Source organism: Dryobates pubescens, chromosome 13, assembly GCF_014839835.1.
Source record: "Dryobates pubescens isolate bDryPub1 chromosome 13, bDryPub1.pri, whole genome shotgun sequence".
In the NCBI taxonomy this organism is placed as follows: domain Eukaryota; kingdom Metazoa; phylum Chordata; class Aves; order Piciformes; family Picidae; genus Dryobates; species Dryobates pubescens.
Window position 1 is genome coordinate 5,901,155 of NC_071624.1, and position 26,124 is coordinate 5,927,278.

The following is a 26,124-nucleotide window of genomic DNA, read 5'->3' on the forward strand; positions in this document are numbered from 1 at the left end:
GAGCAGTCAGGCTGAGAGGAACCTGGGGGTGCTGGTCGATGGTAGGCTGAACATGAGACTGCAGTGTGCCCAGGCAGCCAAGAGGGCCAATGGCATCCTGGCCTGCATCAGGAACAGTGTGGCCAGCAGGAGCAGGGAGGTCATTCTGCCCCTGCACACTGCACTGGTTAGGCCACACCTCGAGTGGTCCAGTTCTGGGCCCCTCAGTTTAGGAAGGATGTTGACTTGCTGGAACGAGTCCAGAGAAGGGCAACGAAATTGGTGAGGGGTTTGGAACACAAGCCCTATGAGGAGAGACTGAGGGAGCTGGGGCTGCTTAGCCTGGAGAGAAGGAGACTCAGGGGTGACCTTATCACTCTCTACAACTACCTGAAGGGAGGTTGTACACAGACGGATGATGGTCTCTTCTCCCAGGCAGCCAGTACCAGAACAAGAGGACACAGTCTCAGGCTGCGCCAGGGGAGGTTTAGGTTGGATGTGAGGAAGAAGTTCTATACAGAGAGAGTGATTGTCCATTGGAATGGGCTGCCTGGGGAGGTGGTGGAGTCGCCGACATTGGAGGTTTTCAGGAGAAGACATGATGGGGTGCTGGTGCCATGGGTTAGTTGTTTAGGTGGTGTTGGATTGGTTGATGGGTTGGACGTGATGATCTTGAAGGTCTCATCCAACCCTGTTTATTCTATTCGGTGTTTAAATCTCAGAAGATAACTTAAATTCTTCCCACTGTTAACATGTACAAGCTATAATCATGCACTGGCCACAGTGGATAAAAAAGCTGATATCAATTCTTTTTCCTCAATGTTGCTATTGAGATGCCAACAATTCCTGTATTTAGGGACTAGATTTTAATTCTTCAGAGCTAATATCCAGTACTTCTACAGTAAATCTCCATCAGAAAATCATATTTAAGAAATTAATACTACCTCAACATCAGGAAAGCTACATCTTCTGTTTTTACAGAAACACTTCTTAAACAGCACTTCATTTAAGTTGTTCTGTACCTATTAACTGTAAAGGGATTTTCAGTGCAAGCTGCAGGGCTATTTAGTAAAATTATGAGAAGTACTTTTTATTATGCCCTTGTTTTGGAGGGGAAGTGATAATGGCTTATTTACCATTTCAGGCAATTTCTATTTCAAACCAAAAATAAAAACTCATTATAATGAATGTATTTGTTATTATGTTCACTGAAAAGTCAAAATGTCACACAAGATAATTGTTCCCCAAGTTGGAATTCCAAGACAGAATGTAGATATTGGTGTTTACATAAGCTATCCCAGCTGTACATATGTGCAGTTTTAGTACCAAGGAACAAACTCCTTTGTATTCATACTACACCGATTTACAAAGCATTTGTCACTTAATAAGTAGCAGTAGATCTCCCTGTATTCCTGACTTCTCTATGGACATCAAAAAGATGAATTTCAGGAAGTTAAAAAGGTTTCCAAAGTAAAACAGAAAATTAACTAACCTCCAAATATTTAATTACAGAGGGATTGTAGTCTATGGTCTTTCGGTTCACAGCTTTCCTCATCCGCTTTCCATCGAAAGTAAGCTGTTGCATTGCTTGCTGCTGTGCAAAATCAGGTCTTTTGTAGAACAGCTGCCGAGGCGCCTGGTGCTGGAACCTCGGCATATGGAAAAATCGCGGTGGAGAGCCAATTTCTGTGGCCATGGCTATCCTGTTTCTGAAAGGCTGCAAAAGGTAAAACACCAAGTTAGTACATAATAATGACAACCCTCCCCCACTATTATCAGCACTAATTTAAGTTTCCAAGGATGAATAGCACCTTCAGAAAGCACTCTAATACCAGGGACAATTATTTGCAGGTTCCTCTGAACAATTACTACTCTACTGTAGAGAAACAGATCACTATAAAGTCCACATTACCATGTCTAAACTAGAACTGTGCAGGAAAATAACACCCTCAGTAAAAACAGCATAAGCAAAGGCAAGAACCCTCAGATTCAACATGCAACACAAGATACAATATTAGTTATGAACTACCAGTTAGTTACAAGGCTGCCTCAAAACCTTACTCTAAAACCTGAAAATAAAATTTCATTCCCTTTACACAACTTACAGTAAATATACCACAGATCATGTTCTACCTGTAGCTATACTTAAAATTCCATTAGCATAAAATAAATGGATTACATATTTATCAAGGTTTGAGAAAAGTAACCAATTTCCTTCCATCAAGAAAATCTGAGGCAAGTAAAAAAGGATCCAATATTCAGATTTTTTCTGAGAGAGGAAAAAAACCTAACTGATCATTCCTTAAATGATGAGATCATAGCAACCTCTTCACAGCTGGATCCAATGCACAGTATTTAAAGCATATACTAACTTCTAACTAAACAGTGACAAGCTCTGAATCAGTGAAAGCTCAAACTTTGTTTTCAAATTGTACTCCCCAACCTGAATTAGTAATTTGAAAAGACTAAACCAAAATAAACTGGCATTGTCATCAAAAAGGCTGAGAAACTCTTTTCATGAAGGCTAGAACATTTGAGTGCATTTAATAAAAAGAATGGAAATCAAATTGGCAATTTTTTTTTTAATTGAAGTAATCTGTTTGAAAATTCATGAATGTATTTTCCTATTTATCAAAATATTCATATCCTCAATTGGAAAGCATTAGAAAGTTGTTCCAACTGCCAGTCTTTTATCTTGCTTTGTTGGATCCCAATCATTGAAAAATGGCTTCATTTTTGCTTGTTAAAAAAAAAGGGAAACAAGAAAGAAATGCTAGATGTAAAAGATGGTTTGAAAGTAGGGCCTTGATAACCTAGAAGTTAAGACACTCCTTTCCATGCTAAAGAGTGCCAGCCCTGCTACAGAACAATCCATCTATGACACCTGGCTGCTCACTACACAAACTCTAGTGTACACGGGGAAAAAACAAACGCAAGCCATTATAACTAGACAAGTCCAAACTAAAAATCACATTTGCCTTAAATGAGATGGGGAAATTTAAGTCTTTGGCAGAAGCACCATCTTTTGTAAGACCGACTTGTGTAACTGGAAATAGCAAACAGCTTTCCAGTACATAAAACTTTCATTTTGAGACTGAAAGGCTTATTTGCCTCAATGTTGCCCAACATCAGGAGGTCTAATAAAACACTATGTCTACCTATACATTTGCCATATGATAATACCACAGTAACAACAAAATTACTACAACGTGAAGCTCTTCTGAAACAAGAAAAAGGCCTACGTCACATAGGCCTAACACCATCTCAGATTCCCTTACATCTGCTCAGAAGTTTGCTAACTGTAGCACAAAGTTACAGGTATTAAATCTCAAAGATAAAAATTAACAGGGTAATACAGCTTTTAGAACAAAAAGAGAGAAAGAGACTTCAAACAAGAAAAACAAGGCAGTATTAAACATGCCAGTCCACTAACATAGTCTTAAAGCTTATTCATTACTCAGTAAAAGAAAACCTCACCACCTAGATACACTTTCCAGTGCCAATCTCTCACAGGTCTAAGACATACACTCCTAAACCAATCAGTGCTTCTAAGCAGAGGGGAAAAATGTATTTTTTTCAAAACTATACATCTGTAATCTTACGGATAACTGAAAAAATAAATTTCAAGAGCCAAGACCAAGAATGCAGACAGATATATTCTTAAGCTTCCAAAAAACTTTGACCATACATTTCCAAGAAACAAAAATGCTGTGGCAGTTTAGGCTGGGTGCCTCCTATTGCTGCCACGCAAGATACACCTCCGGTGTCCTGAGTGTCCAGCCCAGTGTGTGCCCTATAAATCTATCTGCAAAGTCATTCAGTCATTCACTTCCTCTTTCTTCCCTCTCTGCTCCTGTGAGAGGGATGCTCCCTATCAGGTAATGGTGGGGGAGTTATCTCAAGGCCTCTTAGGCCTGGCTAGGCCTAGTGCCAGGAGGAGAAGGGGGAGAGGCAGTGTCAGACCCGCCAGCGGAGACTAGCTTGGGGGGAGGGGAAGAAAGAGCCCTGGAGGTTTTTTTGGGTATACCCTCAGGTGGGAGAAGGGAAGCATTATGAGGCTTTTGGGTATGCTGTAAGGGGACTCTGTATGTTTTGGGTTTCTTTTGTCACTATGCTTGTAGCTTTCTGTAAAACGCTTACTGCATTTCCATTTAAACTTTCCATCACTTCTGCAATCCATCTGTGTGCCTGAGGATCTGCCTGGCCTCAAACCAGGACAAATGCCTTAAGAGAAACATTCCAAAAAACCTAGGAACTTATTTACATTTTTTTAGAAAACAAAAATTTCCTTTTTTTTTTCTTCCAGTTAATAATACAAGTAAATAAAACATTAGCCATGAAAGTGATCAATTTATTTAGATCAGACATACCTAGAACTACAGCAAATAGTCTAGCTGGAAATAACATAAACAACATTCCCTTAATGTGCAATCAATGTCATCAGAATCTATTATTACAAGGGGACATAAACACGTTATTTACACCTCCTCATGCTTCCAAACCCTTCAAAGGTCATGACTATAACAAGTAAAAATGTGACATCACACTTACAACATGATGACGAAGGCTGAGGAAAATAAATGGTTGATGTTCTGTTTCTGTTCTAAACAGTTTCTCCAACTTGAGATCACTGCCTCCATCACAAAGTGTCCTACCTACAGTCACAAACTCTGCAAAAATATTTGTTTACCCACCTGCTTACTATAATTTTCTTATAATAATGCCTCCATCATGCTTTTCCCTACATAATATCCTCATACAAAGCAAAGTTTCCAAACAAAAACACTTCAGAAATGGAGGGGGTTTTGGCACAGATTGAATTATCAGATCAAACTGGAACATTCATTTCCAAAGAACTTTACCCCAGTCAGACAAATATATGCATTTAACACTTAAGTAATTGCTACCCTATTTTGTGTGCTCTCCTTTCTATCTCTTGTATCAGGTGTATCACAGTATCACCAAGGTTGGAAGAGACCTCAAAGATGATCACATCCAACCTGTTACCACAGACCTCATGACTAGACCATAGAATATTACATAGAATAAACCAGGTTGGATGAGACCTTCAAGATCATCGCGTCCAACCCATCAACCCATCCAACACCACCTAAACAACTAACCCATGGCACCAAGCACCCCATCAAGTCTTCTCCTGAAAACCTCCAATGACGGAAACTCCACCACCTCCCCAGGCAGCCCATTCCAATGTGCAATCACTCTCTCTGTATAGAACTTTTGCCTAACATCCAGCCTGAGCCTCCCCTGGCGCAGCCTGAGACTGTGTCCTCTTGTTCTGGTACTGGCTGCCTGGGAGAAGAGACCAACACCTGTCTACAACCTCCCTTCAGGTAGTTGTAGAGAGTAACAAGGTCACCCCTGAGTCTCCTCTTCTCCAGGCTTCTCCAAGTGCCACGTCCAATCCCCTTTTGAACACCTCCAGGGATGGTGACTCCACCACCTCCCTGGGCAGCACCTTCCAATGACAAATGACTCTCTCTGAGAAGAACTTTCTCCTCACCTCGAGCCTAAACTTCCCCTGGTGCAGCTTGAGACTGAGTCCTCGTGTGCTGGTGCTGGTTGCTAGAGAGAAGAGACTGACCCCTTCCTGGCTACAACCACCTTTCAGGTAGATGTAGAGAGCAATGAGGTCACCCCTGAGCCTCCTCTTCTCCAGGCTAAACAACCCCAGCTCCCTCAGCCTCTCCTCGTAGGGCTTGTGCTCAAGGCCTCTCACCAGCCTTGTTGCCTTTCTCTGGACACCTTCAAGTGTCTCGATGTCCTTCCTAAACTGAGGGGCCCAGAACTGGACACAGTACTCAAGGTGTGGCCTAACCAATGCAGTGTAGAAGTGACTGAATTCAGTGCATCAATAGCTAAAGCTTCTGTCATACTGGGAGCATAAGCAGGAACATGCAAAACAGTATTGGAGGACAATGTGTCATCCAGAATAGTAATATCCAATTTCCTATCTCCTGGCAAAGTACCAATCTTTGTTTTTATTTTTGAGTTCATCAACAAGGGTTTTAATGTAAGACTCCATTACTTCCCTGATATACAGAATTGGAACCAACCAAGGTTTTTCCAAGCACAGGTCAGCTTTTATTTTATTGTTCCTAGATAGCAATGTTACCAATTAATTGCTATTCTCTTCTAGCTCATTACACTTTTATCACAATTTGAACTGCGTACTGAATCTTTGTATTTCATTCTTTCACTTGTCTTTACTATTTGCAACAGAAACCCGACTTCACAGAGATAGCAAGTTTCCCTGTCTCCCCAAATACTTCTCCAGAGCTGATCAACTTCCATGTATTTGGAGAATAAATACAAAGAATCTATAACAAATTTACTGAGCAGAAAAAGAGCTATCCAGAAACACTGGAATGCAAGTAACTAGGGCTTACTTTTCAGCTAAAGTGACAACAGAAAGCCTGGAACGTGCAATCCATTTGGGGAATAAATTAAGACGTATCTGACATGAAACTGAAGGCTGGATTAGGATCAGATAGACAAAAACCCCCAAAACAAGTTAGAAGAAACAGTAAGAGTGAGAGTAACTGTAGAAGCGAGAACATGGATAAGTAAGGTCAGGCAAGAGGGAGAAAGAAATCTAACAAATAGACATAGGTTAAAAAGGGGAGAAATTAAAAATAATTTAGTTGAGAGAACTCAGTAAAAGAAACTGCAAAGCAGAACTTAAGGAGCTTGTAACAAGGAACAGCAATGGGACATCTTGGGTGTTAAACATCAACGAGTATAGCTGAAATGGAGTGAGACTTATTTCTTCCTAATAGTGCCAGAAACATGGCAGCTTTGCTAATACTATTGAGTAATCAGAGGGACATAGCTACAAATGAGAAGAGGAAAAAAAAAACGAAAAAAACAAACTCCCAAACACCACCACCACCCAAAAACCCCACAACCTAAGAACAACCTTACACCCAGGACAGCATGGTGTCTCAACACAGATGTATTTGTGGAGTCTGGTTGCTTTTTAAAAGTCACATATGGTATTTAGTCTGTAAGTAAATGGTCCTCCAAATAATTTAAAGCATCTAAATTAACTATTCCCAGAATAATTCCTTTAAAACAGGAAATTAATCTGAGGAAAAGATTAATTTAAAGCAGTGTTTCTGCAGTGAAGCAGAATTGCTTATGATCTGGAATTGTCACTTACATTACTAAAACCACTGCAAAAACAGCACTAGCAGCAGTAAGCATTCACATTTTTCTGAAGATGCAATGAATTACTCTCACCACAGAGATGACTTGGTTTCTGCTCTATACAGATAAGATCAATCCTAAATTTCCTCTGTAGCACATTACACAATTCTGCTTTGAAGTCACAGAAGCATCATAAAGAAAAAAATAACACTTTATAGATCTAGTGAACATATTAATTTGACCACTTCCTTGAACTGCTGTTTCCACTTCCTATTGTATCAGAATACCATTTAATCATATTGAGAAAACAAGATGATCTAAAGTCTGAAAATTGTACATCTGCATGAGACATTCAAGAATCTCAAATACTTTCACAAGTACTTGTTTTTATTAAGTGGTTTTTTTAGAACATAGATTTTAGTCAGACAAAGCTGCTTCATGAAAAGCGCTACATCAAATCTAATCCAGAAATACTGATATGGGGTCTTTACTGATTTACAGTTCTGCAACTAGATGGCATCTTTCTCACCAGTTCTGAAAGATAATGGCTGTATTAAGCACAAATAACATCCTCATCTTCAAAGCCACTCTGTGACCCACCCATGACTTTGAAATGCCCTAACAGAACCACACTTCTGTAAAACCAGCACATATTCCGGCGATGAGGACAATTTGCATCTGACAATGAGATGCAATGATGAAATGCAAAGTTACTCAACTTAGCCTTGTGATTAAATGATGTGTTTTTGTCAAAAGCAGACAACCCCTCAACTCATAACAGCAGAAAAAATGTGTAAGGTTTTTTCCCATTAAATGCTCCTTGAGTATTTAAAAATTTGATTCTCACTTTTGAATTACGTAAGTCATGGCATGATATTGTGGTTTCCTGCATTTTTATATGTAGATTTCCAAAAACTTTGTAGATGACACATTAACATTCTGTGAGAACAGAATCTTTCACTGTCCACAGGTGCTAGAGGTCCACAACACACCAAACGGTGAAACTCAAGACAAAAATACTGACCTATATTACACAAAACTGCTATTAAGCAACATTACTGTTCTTTGCAGCAAGCTGATTTCCCCTGGGCTCTATTGCTGTACTGTCAATATACATTAGCACCCATTCTCTATTGTGTTCTATTCATGAACAAAACTTTCTAGAAATTACTTCTAAATTCTGACCATGCAAAGTGGGGGAAAAAGGATTTGGCAGCTTTCCCTGTTCCAGTCACACTATTCTAATAAAAACTGCAAAAACACCACCACCCCTGCCAAAAACAAATAAACAAACCCCCATAAATAAACAAATAAAGCTCCTATATTTTCATCAAAAACACAGAAACAGATATTTAAAACATAGGCTAAGTCAAGATAAACTAACTGCCCAAATTGTTTAATGACCTCCTCTTATCTGGAGATATTTCAAGGATGTCTTGTTTCATACACAACCAAGAATCTACTACACTGGCACAAACAAGAACCTAAAAATGCAGTAGCACGTTTTGTTCCCCTTAACTTCAGTTCTGTCCTTTGACTATGCCCAGATTTGCCATGAAGTTCAATACACAATACAATCTCAAAGGCTAGAACATGTAACATTTCTAATAAATCGAAGAAAACAATTATCATTCATTGCACAATGAACAAGACGTGATTATCTGGATGCAGTTTCTGACTCCAAGGGTTTACTCTCTGCAGAAAGAGCAGCAGTGCTGGACACTTAACTGACAAAAGCCCTGTATTTATGAAGTTCACATACAAAGACATTATGCCCAAGAATCTCTGAAATAATACAGAAAGCATACAGAGAAATGAACACATCAAAAATTCCAAGGAAGAATAGGATATTAGGAGGGGGGAAAAACCTTCAAGCAGCCAATCTGAAATTCTCAGGTTACAGCATCTGGAGAACAATCTTAAATAGTTTGGTCTGCTTAGCTGTAACTAAGTTGCATACACATTTAGCACTTTCTTCAAATTTTGGATTTCTAGTACTAAACAAATACTACATAAACAAGTCTCAAACATCCTTCATTTTATGTTCAAACTAGATCCTTGACTCATTCCAAAGTAAATGCATTTACAGAAGCTCATTAAAGGACTTGCTTTACCACTCTGATCACAGTAGAGAAAACTGCTTTCACAAGCAAAACAGCCTAAAAACATTACCTTTCTGCACCTCACAAAAGCAACTTGTGCAGCAAGCTTAAGTGTATGTTTTGCTGTAAGATGATGCTTCGCAGACTGCACCTAACCCTGAGTTACAAGATGCACATGATTTCAGTATTACTGGCTTCAGGTTTTGCTTTAAGTTTACTCATAATATTAAAATGTTTTTAATAAAGCAATATTCTTCTGCTAACTTAATCTATTACTTTATCTTGACATTTGTTAACATGTGCATTTAGACTACATCCCAGACTACCTTTTATCACTATGAGTTTCTATGGTAACAGCAATTCATCCTAAGTGGTTGCAATACATCCAGCTTGGTTTTCACACCTCAGTGATAACTGATGCTGCTTTACCTTGGAGGTACCATTTCATAAGAAAACAACTCTAGGAATAACTTTTAAATCACCTAAAGTAGCATGACAAATACTTTAAAAGGAAAAAAGGCCTCTCATCCTTGCAAATCTTTCCTAATCTTAAATAGCAATATATTCTTCATCTGGTTCTTACATCAACAATACCTGAACTAACACTAATTTTGGTTAAAAAAAGTCACAGATGAATCTGCTTGGAATGCTCCTCTTAGTTTCACCCAACATGTAGTTCACATTTATAATAAGAACCTACTGTTGGCTCTTATTCAACTTGGCACTCACTCTATCTCCCAGGTTTTGTTGAGTGACACTGCTATTGAGACAGTCCCTTCACAGCTTGCACAAATCTGAGGCTATGCCTGCACATGAAGACTTTCCATGTCTTGTCAATCTTCAGAATGTTTCTACTGACCCATTCCTCAAGCACATCTAGGTCCCTCCTGACTCAAGTACTAATGATTAGGTACATAATCCCCAAATCATCAGATTATCATCGCTCTTTCTCAGCTCATGTATGATTGAACTGGAACTTCACCGGATTCTAGAGATAAATCATTATTAAAGTAGCATACAAAGAAATACACATTTTGCTTTCATTTTCCTATACTTGGCTCCTGGCAGGAGGTAACTCCTTAGAAGACTCAAGCCTTCATTTGCATAAACAGAAACACCAGCGGGGGACGTGTAGAGGAGAGGAAGAAAAAGAACGGTAAGAAATGCTACAAAAATTACTGCAGAAATTTAGGGTCAGTGGCAGGAAAAATTAGTAGGAGGATTATAGCAGTTTGAAGGATAAAGCTTAAGTAGGGAACTGAAGCAACCAGTATTTTTGTGTCAGAAATTACCTACTGAAATTCTGATGACAAAGAGAACAAAGTCTGTACAATCTAAAAATTGAATGATTCTCCTCACACTACACACAAACATTCTCAACTTTGTTTAAAATGTATCAAAGTCTCTAAGAGTTGCAAATTCAAGACTGACAAGGAAATACCAAAGCCTTTTTAGCAAGATTTGGGAATTAAGAGTTGTAATTTATTATGAAGATTCATCTTTTGTAACCTTAATCTATCGAATGCTTAACATATTCAGAACTCTTGCAACTTTTACGTAAAAGCAAACGTTGAAAGTATCCAATGAAAAGAATTAAGAAAAATCTCTACTTCATGAAGTAAGGAATGCTTTGTGTTTTCTCCTCCCCCCTATCCTTAGTGTTATTCAGGCCAGTCCTGACAAAGCAACACTGTTTGCCATACCAGTTTCTGGGCCAAATAAAGGTACAAGCATAGTGTCTTCAGTTTCCATACCTAGGAAACTGAAGTCTGAAAGGGGGGGGCAGGAGGAAGTGTAATCATGTGTGATCATGTGAGAAAAAAAAAACAAAAGTGCCTTCATATGGTGAAAAGTGTAAGAAATTTTAAAAAAACCTGCAATTAAAAGCAGTGTTTTTCAGTAGTTATAAAACTTATTTCGAAGATTATTTTTCTGCTTCTCTCCACAAAAAGATTTTTCACTTCAGTAAAACACTTCAAGACAAAAGAACTTCTTTTTATTTAACTACATCATTTAATGGTGAAAGACACTCATTATCCATGTTTACACACTAACTTGCACCCAGAAGTGGAGGTTTTGTGCAGCAAATCCCTATCTTCTGGACACATCAAGATTGTTTACATACTTCATGTATTCAGTATAAGACGGCACTAAGCACTTTTACAACCATAGTGCAGAATAAATGCTCTGTAACTTACTATCCTAGAATATTTTCCCAGCAGTATCAAATGGTTTTGATTCTCTTTCGACAAAAGATGTAGCATATGCACACAGAAAGATTTATCCAAGACAGAGATTTGGTTGTTATTCCTCTCCAAAACCAAAACTCAAGCATTTTGAGCAAATTACCAGCTATTTATGAAGCAAAAGACGTAAATTAAAGCCTATGGTTGCTATGTCCAGGCATAGCTAATACAGAAACACCCTTAAGCAAGGGTACTGGAATTGGAGAGAATTCAAACTTTATCAAATCACACAATGCTATTAAACAACCTTTATGGACTTCACTTACCTTAACAATGCTCCCCATTAAAGATTTACTGGTCAAAGTAGTTTTTTAAAAAAAATAATAAAAATTTACATCAACCAAACACCCCCTGGATGGTGGAAATAGTGAGAAAAAACCCAAACCAACCCAACCAAACCAGCGCTACTTGGATTAAGTGAAGTTCTGACTGCATTTATGTGGATAAAGAAAGAATTGAAAAGTGTAGTTTCTCAATATCTGCTCTGGTCAAGCATGTATGTAAACTACTGTTTTGCCAGTTTGGTGTGGAAGGTCAAAGTGTAATCCCCATTTGTTACTGGTTACGCTTGAAGCTGTTAATCCAATGAGGAACTTCTAGGAGGAAAAAATAAACTGCGCTAGTTATTGAAATTTAAGCTCTCCATGTTAAAACGTCTGCATAGTATCACTCAAATAGATTTAAGTCTTGTCAGAAACATGCCTACTTAAAAACATAGTAAATGTAGAGATTCTTTTGGATAAACTTTCAATACTGGAACACTTTCTAAATTGATGGCCATCTGCTCTCACAACTGAACCAGAAACAGACTTGCTTTTAACTGGAATTACACAGACAATTCTTCCAAGGATATTAGTTTTCTGGTCTTTCTTTGTGAATTACAAGCCATGCAAATGATTATGAAGATTATACAGATACATATTACTGCTTAACCACCACATTTAAGCTTCTTTACCACTTAATACCGTTCAATAAAAGCATGTGCTCATCTTCTCTATCAACACATTTCTCAGTAAACAAAATTCAAGTTCACATACATCAATCCTGCACAAAGTTTTTCAAAGAGCAAAGAATTCAGTGTAAGATTTTCCTCAATAACAGTTATCAAGTTCCCCAGGAGAATGACAATTCAGTAGAAATGCATGTCACCAGAGAATTTCAGTGTTGAAAATTCAAGTTCTCCAAATGTCTAGAATCCCAGAGCAGATTCTCAGCCAACTAACTATGGACTTCTAGAAATGCTTTTACTGACACAGGAATAAAAACAAATTACTAGAAGCAGGAGAAGTTACAGTACTTTGGGTTGCAGTTACCAGTTTAAGTAACTGCAAATGTACACTGGGAAGGGCAGACTTGCAGAGTCCTCAACGCTGTATATATGTTAAGCACTTTCATCAGCTGGAGCTGTGGTGCTCCTTACCCATCTTGAAGCGCAGCTTCTGTCAGACTCTCATGAATACTCATGCACCCACAGCAAAATACAAATCAGAACTACACGATAAACGCAAACTACACCGAACCCATAAAATCCTACCAACTCCTTGTTATCCAACTTCTGTCCTCCTTTTGAAAGAAGGGGACAGTAACATATGCTTTTGCACCATATTTCTTTTGGGTTTGGGAAAATGACTTAAAGGAACACTGCAACATTTAGACCCAAGAAATATGGATTATTTCAAGTATTTGTGTACCCATCCTGAAGCATAAAAAACACTAATACACAGTATCATGTGTCAACAGAACTACTAGTTCCTAAACTGCTTTTGGCTCATCCTGCCATACTGTTCAGGGGTACTCACTTTTGGGTGAAGTTACAGGAGAGTGACAAAATGCAATCTAAATTCCAAGCTTCAAGAGCATTTGCCTTAAATTAAAACTTGGTACTAAGTAGGCATAACCTTAAATGTTTAGGGATGTATTTTACAAAAAGTTGATACCTGTGCCATACTAACTAAGAAGTGTTTATTTCCGCTCAACACATGACTATAGCATGCAGTATAAGTCAGTGCTACAGCAAAGGCACATACTTCCCATTACCTCCTCTCTCCCTATCACCTTGCCAGTTCTAGAACCAGTGTTTCTAAGACACAGGCCAAAACAGATTAACAATGAATATCATACTCCTGCTCAAAGAATGAGTCCCCCTGTATAGCTGCTTCCACTACTGTATGAACTCTGGTATCAAGAGAAGAGTGGCAGCAGCATATTGTGAATTAAATTATTTAAAAGAATGTTCTAGGTTATGTAAAATCATTGAATGATCAATTGTATTAACTTCTGAGGCTCCTCGTACCACAGAGAAATTGTGATAGAAGCAATGACTAGTGGAAACTTCTTAGAACAGAATCCCCAATTGCTGGTAAGACTTCACTGCCACTTAGCATGATTCATTATTATTCGACTTGGTACATTTTTCAAACCTTAAGAATATATTTATATGACTTGTCAGGATTAAAGATTATCCATATTACAGAAGCTAGTGTTTATTCTTCCTGTTCAACAATGTATCTTAGTGAAAAGGATTTGGGTTGCTTAGTCTAGGGTTTTTTTGGGCTGGTGTTTGTTTTTTTCTCCTCCTTTATGTCATAAACAGGTACAGAGCTGCCTAGATAAACTGGGAACTGTTTATCCTGGCTGTTCTTTCAACACAGAATCACACTTTTTCCATTTTATAATTTGGTGCAGAGGCAAAATAGGAGCACTATCAATTATCTTAATTTCAAAGTGTAATTTGGTCTTTAGTATCCCTCCACATTCAGAGAATACCTTACAATCCTAACTGTGATCACTCTAAGCAAGCAAGAAGAAACAGTACCAAAAAAGTGTAATGGTTCAAAGTGAAGTATCAAGTTGGTAGTAGATTTAAACTTGTATATTCTGACTTGTGCTTAAACTATTAAATACTACAGCTGTCACATTTCTTTCTGGGTTGTTTTGGGGGTTGTTTGGTTTTTTTTTTCTTCTTCTTTAAATTAAGACCCCTTTCAACAAGGGAAAGAAGCTTGAAATAAAAGTTTTTGAAATAAGCAAACAATGAAGAGCTGGAATACTTTGCCACTTTTCTAATTACAACCTCAAGGAAATGAAGGCTTCTACTATGATACAACATATCAGGCCTTACCTTTTCCCACCACAAACTTTAATCTACATTATGGTAAACTGAAGAACAATTTTAACCATTATTTCACATCACCATGCAAGCACTGTATTTATACTAAATGTGTTATCAAAAGCAATATTGCACAACAGAAGAGAAACTAGCTGTCTTTCTTTCATTCTTGGTAAATATATACTTCATATCACATTTCAAGTTTCACAACAGAATGACTGGTACACCCAGCCTTAACTGTGAAGAGCTGGTTGAACCAGAAATGACATTCTATTAGATGCTGAATGCTCTTTTTAATTACTAGTGAGCACAAATGGATTGCTGCTTAGTACTACTTAAAAATAAGGGATCATGGATGCTCTAAACAAATAGTAACAAAATACAAACAATAAAAAACTATTTAGCTGTCAAAAATCTACTTCTCTGCTCTTATCCTAGAGAATCTCTGAAAGTAAGAGAAGGAATCTAAGGTTATCTCAAGGTTTTAATATTTTGCATCTTCTCTCCATCAAGCTCTACCAACGTTCACTTTAACTGAGGTTTACTTATCAGTGATGTTTCTTCACTAACTACACCAAATAAGCCAGCCTATCTGTATTTTAATTTGTGTAAAACTTTCAATAGCAAAACTATAAAGTATCAGGAAATAAATAAGACAAATTAAGAAAAAAAATTCATAAAATGCACAAACACACTGCAGATCAAGTTTTGAGTTTGCTTTTACAGCTTTCCTGCACCAGGATCCAAGTAATTTTCTAAATTATAAACCAGAATAGCATCTAGGCAAAGTTAAAATTATTTCCAGCATTAGTGAACCAGCTATGGAAATTCCCTAGGTATAAACTCTGTGGCTGGAAGATGCAAAAAGTTAACACACTTTGCATGGCATCATCTCAGTATTAAGGTAGGCTGTATTCCTTCCACACACTTACTCAAGCATAGGTCTGTTCCATTATACTTCTTTTTCAGGAGAGTCAGAAGACTGAGACAGCTGCTAAGGATAAAAACATCTCATCCCTCCGTCAGATCAAGGCCTCTCTGCTGCAGCTAAAGGAGTTTCTAGTACATTTAATACAACAACAATTCAGGATCACTACACTATTACTTCCTGTGTTAACCTCTACTGATGAGAGGAATACAAAAATATTTATCAAAATTGAAAATTTCCTATTCCAACTGTCCTACCAGTGTAATGATTACTGCTGAAAAAATACAATGGAGGATTAATACTTCAGGTAACAGGAAAAGATCTTCACTGCCTGTAGTGCCTGACATTTCAAACATTTTACCAGCTCTAGTAATAAAGTATTAAATAAAACGTACACTAGTTACTAGCACATAATGTTCTCTACAGTTCAAAACAGCCCAGGTAGGGTTTTAACCCATCTTTCAATACCTATTTCTAGGAATCATTGCTCTTAGTACATCTGATAGTTCCATCCAGTTCTGAACCAGTCAAATGCAGGTAGGTTGTATAATGCTTGCCTTCCAAACTGTAAGGCAGCTGGGCAGAGAACACCAAAAATGCTAACAGCAAAACAATTAACGACTTGACAGATTTTTGTTATCATGCTGATAGTGCTTAAATACAAAGTCTTTTAACTACATTTTCAAATCTTCCCACTGGAAATACTACAGCATAACTGAACAAGATGTGGAGAACAGGTTTTGAAGTAAGTTTTATGAATGTATATTCTTATACTAAAGATGATAGCAGAATACTGCAGCAAACTGTTGAGAAGTCAATTTAACTCATTAAAAATTCAGGACATGATATTGTCCACATAGTATAAATCCTCTGACAAGTATGTGTGTAGTGCTGCCTTTCTTAAAGCAAAGATAGAACAATCTGAGTTATGAAAAGCGTAACAAAGATAAACATCTGTTATAGGGAGAAGGATGAGGAACTAATGTCAACACAGGAAGAGAGATTCACAAATATTAATCAAAACCTGCCATTAAAGACATAACAAGGTACAATAGTAGTAGAATATAAAACTAGTAGAGTACAAAACTACTTACCTATAACAACTTTTGTAAAGCAAACAGATGTGCTCAAAGCAGTATTTAAAAATGCCATATTTGCAACTATACAGCTATCTACTTCCAAAAAAAGAAACTAAGTCAGATAAAGAAAAATAACATCCATCTTCAAGAAGGTACGAAGTTTAATGAGTTCTCTCCAACGGAAAAAAGATGAAGCACTTTTTCAAATTTAACAGGTCAGCTAGGTTTACTATCCATGTCATAATCACAGAGTGGTGAGTCTCAAACAGTGAAATGTGCCACCTAATCGTTATTAAATCCATCCACTCTTCCCGAATAAGCAAATGCTTCCTAAACATGGCTGTATTTACCCGTAACAACTAGTGCTTCCTAAGCCCTATCTTCGAGCACTCATAACCCGATCTCCGCTCAAATACAAGGCAAATAATATTTCAAATAAAAATAGGTTTTTTAAACCTTAGAAAAAGGCAGAATTCAGAGACAAGGGAGAGGCCACAAGCAGGGACCTATGCAGCACGCAGTAAATAAAACCACCTGCCTGCTCTCAGTCTCAGCTTTCGCCGCCACCTCGGCCTCCTGCACACCGCACCCCGCGAGCCCTGCGCTCAACACATTCCGTGGACATAGCCGGGGCCCCGCACTCCCAAATGTGCCTCAGCCCAGGCAGCCCTGTGGTCCCTCGCGGCTGCACCCACCTCCTGCCACTGTCGGGCCGTGCAGGGGCTCGGCCTCTTCCCGGCCTCGGCCACACCGCTTCTGGGCCGCGGCCTAAAAATGGCGGAAGCAGCCGCATTTCCCAGGCTGCTCACTCCCGCGCCCGTCCCGCCAGCGACCCCGCACCAAGCCGCGCTCACTGTCCAGCTGGTCTCCCGTACCTCGACTCCGCGCCCTGTAGCCTCAGCCACTCGCCTCGTCCCTCCAGCCCCGGAAACCACCGCCGACTCACGAGCCCCCACCACAGCCGGCCGCCATCTTCCTTCCCCCCACCAGCGACCGGAAGGCGCACGCGCACTACGTCAACACGCTCAGAGGGGCGAGAGGCGGCCCCAACGGCGGACAGTGCTCCGGCGCGCGGGCAGGGAGCGCGCTCCTTCCGCAAGCCTCCTGCCGTGCCACGAGCTGCGCCTGCGCCAACGGAAGCCGACCCTCCCCCCGACCCTTCCTCTAGCAGGAGGAGGCGCGAAGAGTTGCGAGCATGCGCACTGAGCGGCGGCCTCTGTGCTGCTTGGCTGTAGAGTCGTGGCCGTAGTTCGCATTTTTGTTAGGGGCAGGGGAAACCCAAACTTCGCAGTCACAATGGTGGGGGTTTGGAAGGGACCTCAGAACATCATCTAGTCCAACGCCCCTCTGGTAGAGCAGGATCATCCCCACAGGAACACTTTCAGGTAGGTTTGGAATGCCTCCAGAAAAAGTCACTCTGGGCAGCCTGGACCAGTGCTCTGCTACCCTCAAAGTGAATAATTTTTTATATATGTTTACATGGAACCTCCTCTGTCCCAGTCTGTGTCCATTGCCAGTTGTCCTCTCACTGAACACCGCTGGGACAAGTTCAGGACTCTATCCTCCTGATACTTGCCCTTTAGATATTGATAAGCATTAATGAGACTGCCCTCAGTCTCCTCCAGGCTAAACAGCCCCAGCTCTCTCAGACTTTCCTCATAAGGTAGATCTTCTAGTCCCCTCAGTATCTTAGTGGCTCTGCCCTAGACTCTTGTAGCTCCTTGTCTGTGAAATGGGAAACAGTACTCCAGATGAGGCCTCAGCAGGGCAGAGCAGGAGGAAAGCCTCCCTCAACCTGTTTGCCACATTCATAATGCACCCCAAAGATGCCATTGGCCTTCCTGCCCATGAGGCCACATTATTGGCTCCTGCCACCAGGTCTGCTGGCTTCTGCCTCTCCAGAATAGGTTGTACCAGCATCTGGACACATTGCTGCTTCCAGTATCTGTATATATGTACTGCTCCACATTAGTATTCCAGACATGCACAAAACTGCCAGGTCCTACAAATGGATTGTACCTGGCATAACCCCCTTGGACTTCTTTCCCTATCCTGATTTCCAGCTTTCAAAACAAAATAATCAAGAGCGACTAATCTCAAGATTCATAATTATCTAGTTGTGGAGGAGGATGTACATTTCCCGAGATCACGTTGAGATCATTAGATCCGTTACACTCCTTGAGAGTCAGGCAACCAGCGCCAGAACACGGGGACACAGTCTCAAGCTGTGCCAGGGGAGGTTTAGACTCAAAGTGAGGAGAAAGTTCTTCACTGAGCGAGTCGTTTGTCATTGGAATGTGCTGCCCAGGGAGGTGGTGGAGTCACCGTCCCTGGAGGTGTTCAAGAGGAGATTGGACGTGGCACTTGGTGCCATGGTCTAGTCATGAGGTCTACTGAGACAGGTTGGACTCGATGATCCTTGGGGTCTCTTCCAACTTTAGTTGTGATACTGTGATACATCGGTTTACAAAGGTATCAAAAAGCAGCAGTGTCTCCCTATTGTACTTACTGCATTATTTTTAGCCAGAAATATGGATAAAGAGATGCAGAGCAACATTTTTTTGTTGTTGTTTTCTGATAAATGCGTTATCATTAAGACAAGTGTTTCTGCATATGAGAATGTTTAGAGCTGCTTGAACAAAAACATTTTACAGGGCAAACCAAGAGCAGCCATTGCAAAGCATATCCCACATCAAAAGTGGCCATTGACCTTTATAAAAATTCCACCTTGCTTTTATTTTTGTCCTTTAATGATTCTGAACCTGTTAAAGTTATTGTGGTTAATTAGAAAGGCATGTCTCATTTATACTATTTTTAATGAACCTAAAGTGCCCCAAGATTATATTTCTGGTACTTTTGTATTTTAAAGTAAAAACACCTGGATACTTTTTACAAAGTCTGCTATTTTTCTTGTCTCTCTTCCATGCAAAACTGAAGATAAAACCCCACACCATGCCTCATGATAATGTTTGTAAAATATGATCAAGGTATAATTTGGAAATTGTTCACGTTATTTCCATCTTTTGTAACTCCTTACAGGTTCTAGAAGAATTTTATGGGTGATAGGTTGGACTTGATGATCTTGAAGGTCTTTTCCAACCTGATTAATTCTGTGATTGTCTTGCAGGAGACTTAATGCCACTAAAGCACAGAAATAAATGGTATTTGAGGCAATGAGCTTCAGCTGAGGTATCCCAATCAGTTGTCATAAACTGAAAGGCAAATTTCAGCACAGTGTTAAATTTCCAGTAAGAGCTGAAACAATATTTTTCTGCCTTTTGAAGCATCAGTGAAACCATTGTGTCATCAGAAGTAGCACCCTGACTGTTCTCTCCTGCAAAATTTTCCTTATTCCAGGTGTGCTGGGCCAAATGCTGTTTATTATTTCCATCAGTTATTTAGATACTAGAATTAATAACACCCTGATGAAGTTTGCTGATAACAGAAAGATTAGCAGGGAAGATGACACCCCAGGAACAAGAACTACCCTCCAAGAAGATCTCCTGACAGCCTGTTCAAGTGGCCAAGAAGGAACTGTATGAAGTATAATGAGGCCAAGTGTAGGGTCTTGCACCTGGGTACACATAACCCTAGCTTGAGAGCAGCACTGTGTAGAGGGACTTGGGGGTCTCGGTGGACAAAAGGTTCAGTGTGAGTGAACAGTGTGCTGCAGTGGCAAAGCAAGCCAACAGGATTTCGAGTTACATTATTAGGGGTATAATAAGCAGGGATAAAGATGTGGTTCTCCCCCTCCACTCAGTGCTGGTCAGGCCACACCTTGAATACTGTGTACAGCTTTGGTCCCTGCTATACAAGGATATGGACAGGCTAGAAAGGGTCCAGAGAAGGGCCATAAGAATGACTGGAAGACCTGTCATGTGAAGGAAGGCTCAGAGAACTGGGTTTATTCAGCGTTGAGAAGAAAAGGCTTACGGGAGACCTCATAAATATAGGCAGCTATCATGAGGAGGGAGATTCCCTTTTTACAGAGAGTCACATGGTAAAGTTACAAGGGGTAATGGGCATAAGATGCTACTGGGGAGACTTGAAGTGGATGCTGGAAAGTATTTTTTCATCATTTGAACTATTAAACATTATTCCAAGGGAGGTGGTGGATTCCCTTACATTAGACAGTTTCAAGGCCCAGCTTGAGAGCATGCTGGGCCATCTCATTTAAACTATTCTTACCCTGAAAGGTTGGACTAAGTGATCCTTGAGGTCCCTTCCAACCTGGTATTCTAGAATCTATGAATCGCCAGTATTTTATTACTTGAGACGGCTGGCTAAGAAGTTTATCCCACCTAAACAAACATTGCTTTCAAGTAAAAGCTAACAGTGTGATTGTTGTCAACTCCCTGCTTCTGAGCTCCCACAGGCTCCACTCCCTTCATAATGTCATGTTACTCTTTGAGTCCCTCTAAGAATTGTGGCAGTTAGCAAGCTACTTAAGGATTCCATCCCTCCTGGGCTTTGTCATCAACTTTTCTGGTTTTCCACACGTTTTTCTTCTCTGTAATAGTATATGGGTATAGTGTATATAGTGATAGATCACTTGGCAGGGAACAGGAAGATGCTGCCCAAATGTTCTCTCATGATGATCACAGTTAATAACACCTCTGTCTGACCTGTCCTAAGTAGTACTTGCATTATTACATGCTTGGAGTCCCCAGATCTCCAAACATGGGTTAACATTCACATAAATCCGCTTAATAAAAAGGTCTTCATTAATAAAATCCATAATATGCACCTAATGTTTATAAAACACATAGCCTTAATTAGAAATATATTTTAATTTAAACAGCTGTAAAAATCCACTGTCTTGAGCAAACAATAAAAGCATAAAAAAACCACCCAACCACAAACAAACAAACAACAACAAAAAAACACAACAGAAACTGATGCCAACCATCATTAAACCTTTTGAGAGTCATAAACCCATAAACGTTGAACATTTCCCAAATGGTGAGGGATTTCAAAGAAACAAATACTCGAGCCACTGGAAAAAATGCCTTTTCAGGTTCTTTGGCTCTCACAATACAGGCATCCTTACCAACATGGAACAAACCAAAAGGACTACACTGATCTCCAGCCTGAATGCACCTGTGGGTGAAGTACCCTGTACCCACAACTCCCCTCACTCAGCCAAGGAACTGGATTGGGCCAGAGAGCTAAGAAGCAATCAAATGTCCCATTTTTTTTCTGTGCTGATAAAGGGGTTGGGGGTTAATCTTAATACTGGAAGCTGCGTTTTGTCTGAATGTCGTCAAGAATCTGCTGTAATTCCTCATCTTCAAATCTGCCCTCCAGGCTGCAAGATAAGAACCATGAGAGTATGTTAAAGGTTTTATAAATAATCTCCCTGGGTTCATTTCAGAGAGCTCTATTTCTCTTTCATCACTCTCCAAACCATAATCACCCACCGGTATGGCACCACCAGGCACTGTCTCAAACATTACCATACAAATACCATTTTCACCCCTGTGCAGTGCCTGCTCTTTACATGACAAAACTCCATCCTTCCCAGAAATTTCTGAATGATTTCCAAGTGCTTTATCAAAAAGGTAAGGCAGGTGCAGTTTTAAACAGAGCTCTAAATAAAGTCCATGTAGCTGCAAGTTTGTAAGATAATCCTGTCTTGCAATGAAATCATATCCTATCCGGAAGAATATTCAGATTAATGTTCTGTTTCCTCCTCTGTCTTGGCCATAAGGTAACAAATCAAGACAGGGGGAAATTACTGCTCCCCTATACATTAACCACAAAGAAGGTCATAGGAGCCCTGTCATTTGCACCAAACAACAACCAAAAACCCAAACCCAAAACCCCAACAAACACAGCTGGATGGGCTAAGAACCCTAACTTAAGAGATTCACACTTAATCCAGAAGTGCATTAGTGACACTTATAAACAATAACACACTGTCAGATCAGTGGGTAGGTGAAGGAAGACCAAGACTACAAGTGGTTTGTTTTTATTAACACAGATGGATTGCAGAGAGGGCACCTGCCTCTATCTGGCTTTACATCCCAGCAAAGTACAAAGCACACAGCAGTCTTTTTGCAATATGTAAATGCTCACCTAGGAATCAAGGCTTTTGCTTCCTCAGCTGTCTCAGGACACAAGTTAGCCAGACATGCCAATTCAAACTTATGGAGCTTTTTCTGGAGCAGCAAACTGTAAGGAAAGACAACAACTTGGTGAAAGTATAAGAAAGACAGAAATGCAACATGGCATAAACTAAACCAAAGAGCTGTCCTTGAAAAAGAGTGAAATCTCTGCTTTTGACTTTGCACTGAAGTAAATTTTTTTTTCAGAAGACTTGTGATACAAATGCATAGAGAAAAATAAGTCACATTTCTCACAAATTACAAAGTCTAGAAAATTCTCCCCTTTCATGCAATCAACTGTCATTTGAATATCAAAACCAAAGCAGTTCAGAAAGCTCCCCCTAGACAACGTACAACCCTCCATGAAGCACTATGATCAAATTCCTTGCCTCTTCAGAAAAGACAAGATTCTGAATCAATAGTACAAATCAGGAAACATCACTAAACTGGACTTTCATAATGCAGCCTCAATATTATGTATCAGATTCTCCATTACAGCCTTATCTCCTCAGTCTTCCACTCACCTACGGACACTGGCAATGGTTTCACGGTTTTTGAAGCGGCTGAAGCGTGCTGTGTAGTTCAAGGTTTTCATGAAGACTTCTGAGAGTTCCTGCTCATCTTCTGCACTCTCATTCTGTTGCTTACGGTGCTCAAGAAGCATATGTACTTCCGAGTTCAGGAGAGTTTCCGCAGTTTCAAATTCTACATTTGAATGAACGAACAGCAGCACGAATGAAGGTGAAGCTCAGATGAGAAAGTACACTTACAGAAGTTTTTTATGTAAAATTAGCTTTGGGCAACAAGGAAATGAACAGTATGTTTCCTGGTAATTGTGAAAGCCCTGTCACAAACTACTGGGCAGAATTTCGTACTGCAAACGCTGATAAAAAATACACCACTTTGAGTGACAATCCAATGTTTGTCTTTCTAACCACACACTTTACACTTGCAGTCCTAACCTTCCAAATTGTCACATTTTGCAGTCTGTTTTCTTCACCTGCTTTTGGCAGAATTTAAGTAATGTATGACTTGCTTCAGAAAAAACCCACAACTTAGAACTCTAATAGTAAAAAAAAAAAACCAATGACTATGTCTTTGGAAGCCTCTGAATTCTTGAAGTAAATGTGTATGCTGCTCAATGTTTTAAAAAAGCCTTTATTTACTTTAAAGTTGACCCACTGAAATTTTGTCAGAAAACAGTTTGAACCAATCTTAACAGATTTCCCCCATCTTTGTAGCTCTCTTTGGTTTTGTTGTTCATCGGCATTACTGCATTTATTCAAATAATAGAGTCTTACATCAGTATGAGCTGTTCAAAGCAGCAGGATCTGCATCCTCAGATGTCCTCCAGCACTACTTTATAAAGCAGGCAGATGCAAAGCAGTGCTAGAAAGGGCCTGGCAATCTCCGATTTGTACAGAGCAGTGCAGTAACTTGGCTGAACACAGGTGGGCTATACACTTTAGTGTAGAAATACCTGAAAAACTGTCTTTCAGGATGATGCTTTTGTTCATAACTCAAAAAAGCAGCATGATGCCCTTTCCCCTCCTCCTTCCAGCTCCCCTTCCAGGGCTTCTCTGAGGTGTAAATACTGATCTAGAATTTATAGTGAGTTTTCTGCAAGAAGTACGCAGACTGTTAGTGGCCGTGGTTACAGGACACGCAGGTTCTGGACAGCTGATTTACTAAAATACAGCACTATTCTAATGCTGGAAAACGTCAATGAAAAACTAATGGCTGTGGAAAAGAAAAAAAAACAAACAACCAACTCTCTCTGCTATAACCTGATACAGAAAATGTAGCTTTGTATTCTTGTGTACCCAGGTAATGGCCAACATAAGCAAAGCCAGCCGTATCTAAGGGGTCCTTAAATACATATAAATTATTTATTATCCCTGATTTTTAACAGTCAGAGCTCTGGGGGGCGGCCAAGGCGTCAAGCAGCGCTCTGGTCCAAACACCTCGTTACCTCAGAGGTGCGCGGGCTCCGCGCTGCCCAGCGGCCGCCGCCAACCACCACCTGGCCCTGCTCCCCTCGGCCCCTTCAACGCCCCTGCTCGGGCGGCCGCTACGCAGCGCTCACCTTTGGGGAAGACGAGCTGAGAGGCGTCCTCCTCCACGTCCGCCGTCCGCGGGTCGCTGCCGCCTGCCGCCATCGCCGGCACCGGAAAAGCCCGCGCGCCCGGAAGCGCCGCGCTTCCACAGCTCCGCCGCCCGCCAGGGGGAGCCGCGCCGGGCGCGAGGACGCGGGGCGCGGGCAGGAGGTGGGGCAGGGCAGGCCTGTGAGGCTCGGCGGGAGGGAGGGAGCAGCAGTGTTAGACGAGGATTGTTATCCGTGTCTGGGTGGTGGTGAGAGGGTGATAAAAACGCGCGGTTAAGCTTCGTGGGCTGCCGAGAGCAGCGGAAACACAGACACTCAGTGTTACAAATTAGTTCTTCGAGACCAAAAGCAGTGGGGTGCTGGAACTTTATTTCGGTGAAGACATACCAAGACGATGTGGGCCCAAATTCTTACAAGGCAAAAATCACGGCCCGGGAGGAAGGTTGTGGTGTGCCTCTTCTACACTAGAAAATCCAGAGGAAGGCTGCTCAGGAAATAACTGAAGAACTAAAAACTCCACTGTTGCCCCTCATCAGGCTCTGGGCAGTAGCACCTAGGGCACATCGAGGCAGCAGATTAATCTTGACCCGTCTGGCTGCCTTAGGAAAAGTGTAACTGCCTGCACCAGAATTTCTCTTGCTCACTGTGATTAATATACCTTAGTCTGTGAGGAAGGCACAGTCATATCATAAATAACACAGTTGGAAAGGGAGGTTACTTTTTCAAACCATCCAGAAGTAATCTACAGACCCCTAGAAGTCATAGGCAGGTTGGAAATGATGATAGCGCTCCTCACATTATGTCATGGGAACACTGCCAGTGAAGTACCTTATGGAGTAGTATTTTCCCTGGAGAGCTCACATACAAATGCCTAACCAGCCTAAGGATCTTAGAGTAATCATGAGACCTTACTATGTAATCTTGTGCCCTTAAATAAAGGCAAAAATAGACTGTTGGAGAATTTATGATGAAACCACTCCTGTTCATGCAAACTTGCATCCATGCCTAGGTGAATTGCTTCCTGCACGCTGGAAAGAGAAATGCATTAAGAATAAACTGTCAGAATTTAAAGGGGTCAAATCACAGATTTTTAACATTTGTTGTCCAGATAAATGAGAGAAACCGAGCATTAATTTGCTAAGTGGTACAAGCAGAAAGACATTCACAAAGATGGAATGAAAATACCGTAGAGAACAAACAAAATACTTAGGTTTACATGAAAACAAGGAAATCTATGCCAGATGGATGAGAGAAACATTTTAAAAAATCACTTGGAATTGTGATGGTTTCCTAAAATAGCCCA

General features: G+C 40.3%; 2 protein-coding genes across 5 annotated transcripts in view; both read right to left on the reverse strand.

Annotated features, from left to right (window-relative positions):
* WDR33 (WD repeat domain 33) overlaps positions 1 to 17,613 on the reverse strand; it is a 67,675-nt gene extending 50,062 nt beyond the window's left edge. For all 4 annotated transcript variants that reach the window (XR_008462506.1, XM_054166281.1, XM_054166280.1 and 1 more), the window contains exons 1-2: positions 17,486 to 17,613; positions 1,472 to 1,696 (exon numbers count right to left, since the gene is read on the reverse strand). Coding sequence is in view for 3 of the 4 variants with exons in the window: in XM_054166281.1 (XP_054022256.1) it covers positions 1,472 to 1,675 (204 nt within the window). In the remaining variant the exon portion in view is untranslated. The remainder of the gene's footprint in view (positions 1 to 1,471; positions 1,697 to 17,485) is intronic.
* Positions 17,614 to 21,723: 4,110 nt separating this feature from the next.
* On the reverse strand, positions 21,724 to 24,935 carry POLR2D (RNA polymerase II subunit D). Its single transcript, XM_054166610.1, has 4 exons — positions 24,804 to 24,935; positions 23,242 to 23,422; positions 22,689 to 22,784; positions 21,724 to 21,918 (listed from the first exon to the last, which is right to left on the reverse strand). Exons 1-4 carry the CDS (start codon positions 24,874 to 24,876, stop codon positions 21,840 to 21,842), a joined length of 429 nt encoding a protein of 142 aa, XP_054022585.1. The 5' UTR covers positions 24,877 to 24,935; the 3' UTR covers positions 21,724 to 21,839.
* Positions 24,936 to 26,124: the final 1,189 nt, after the last annotated feature.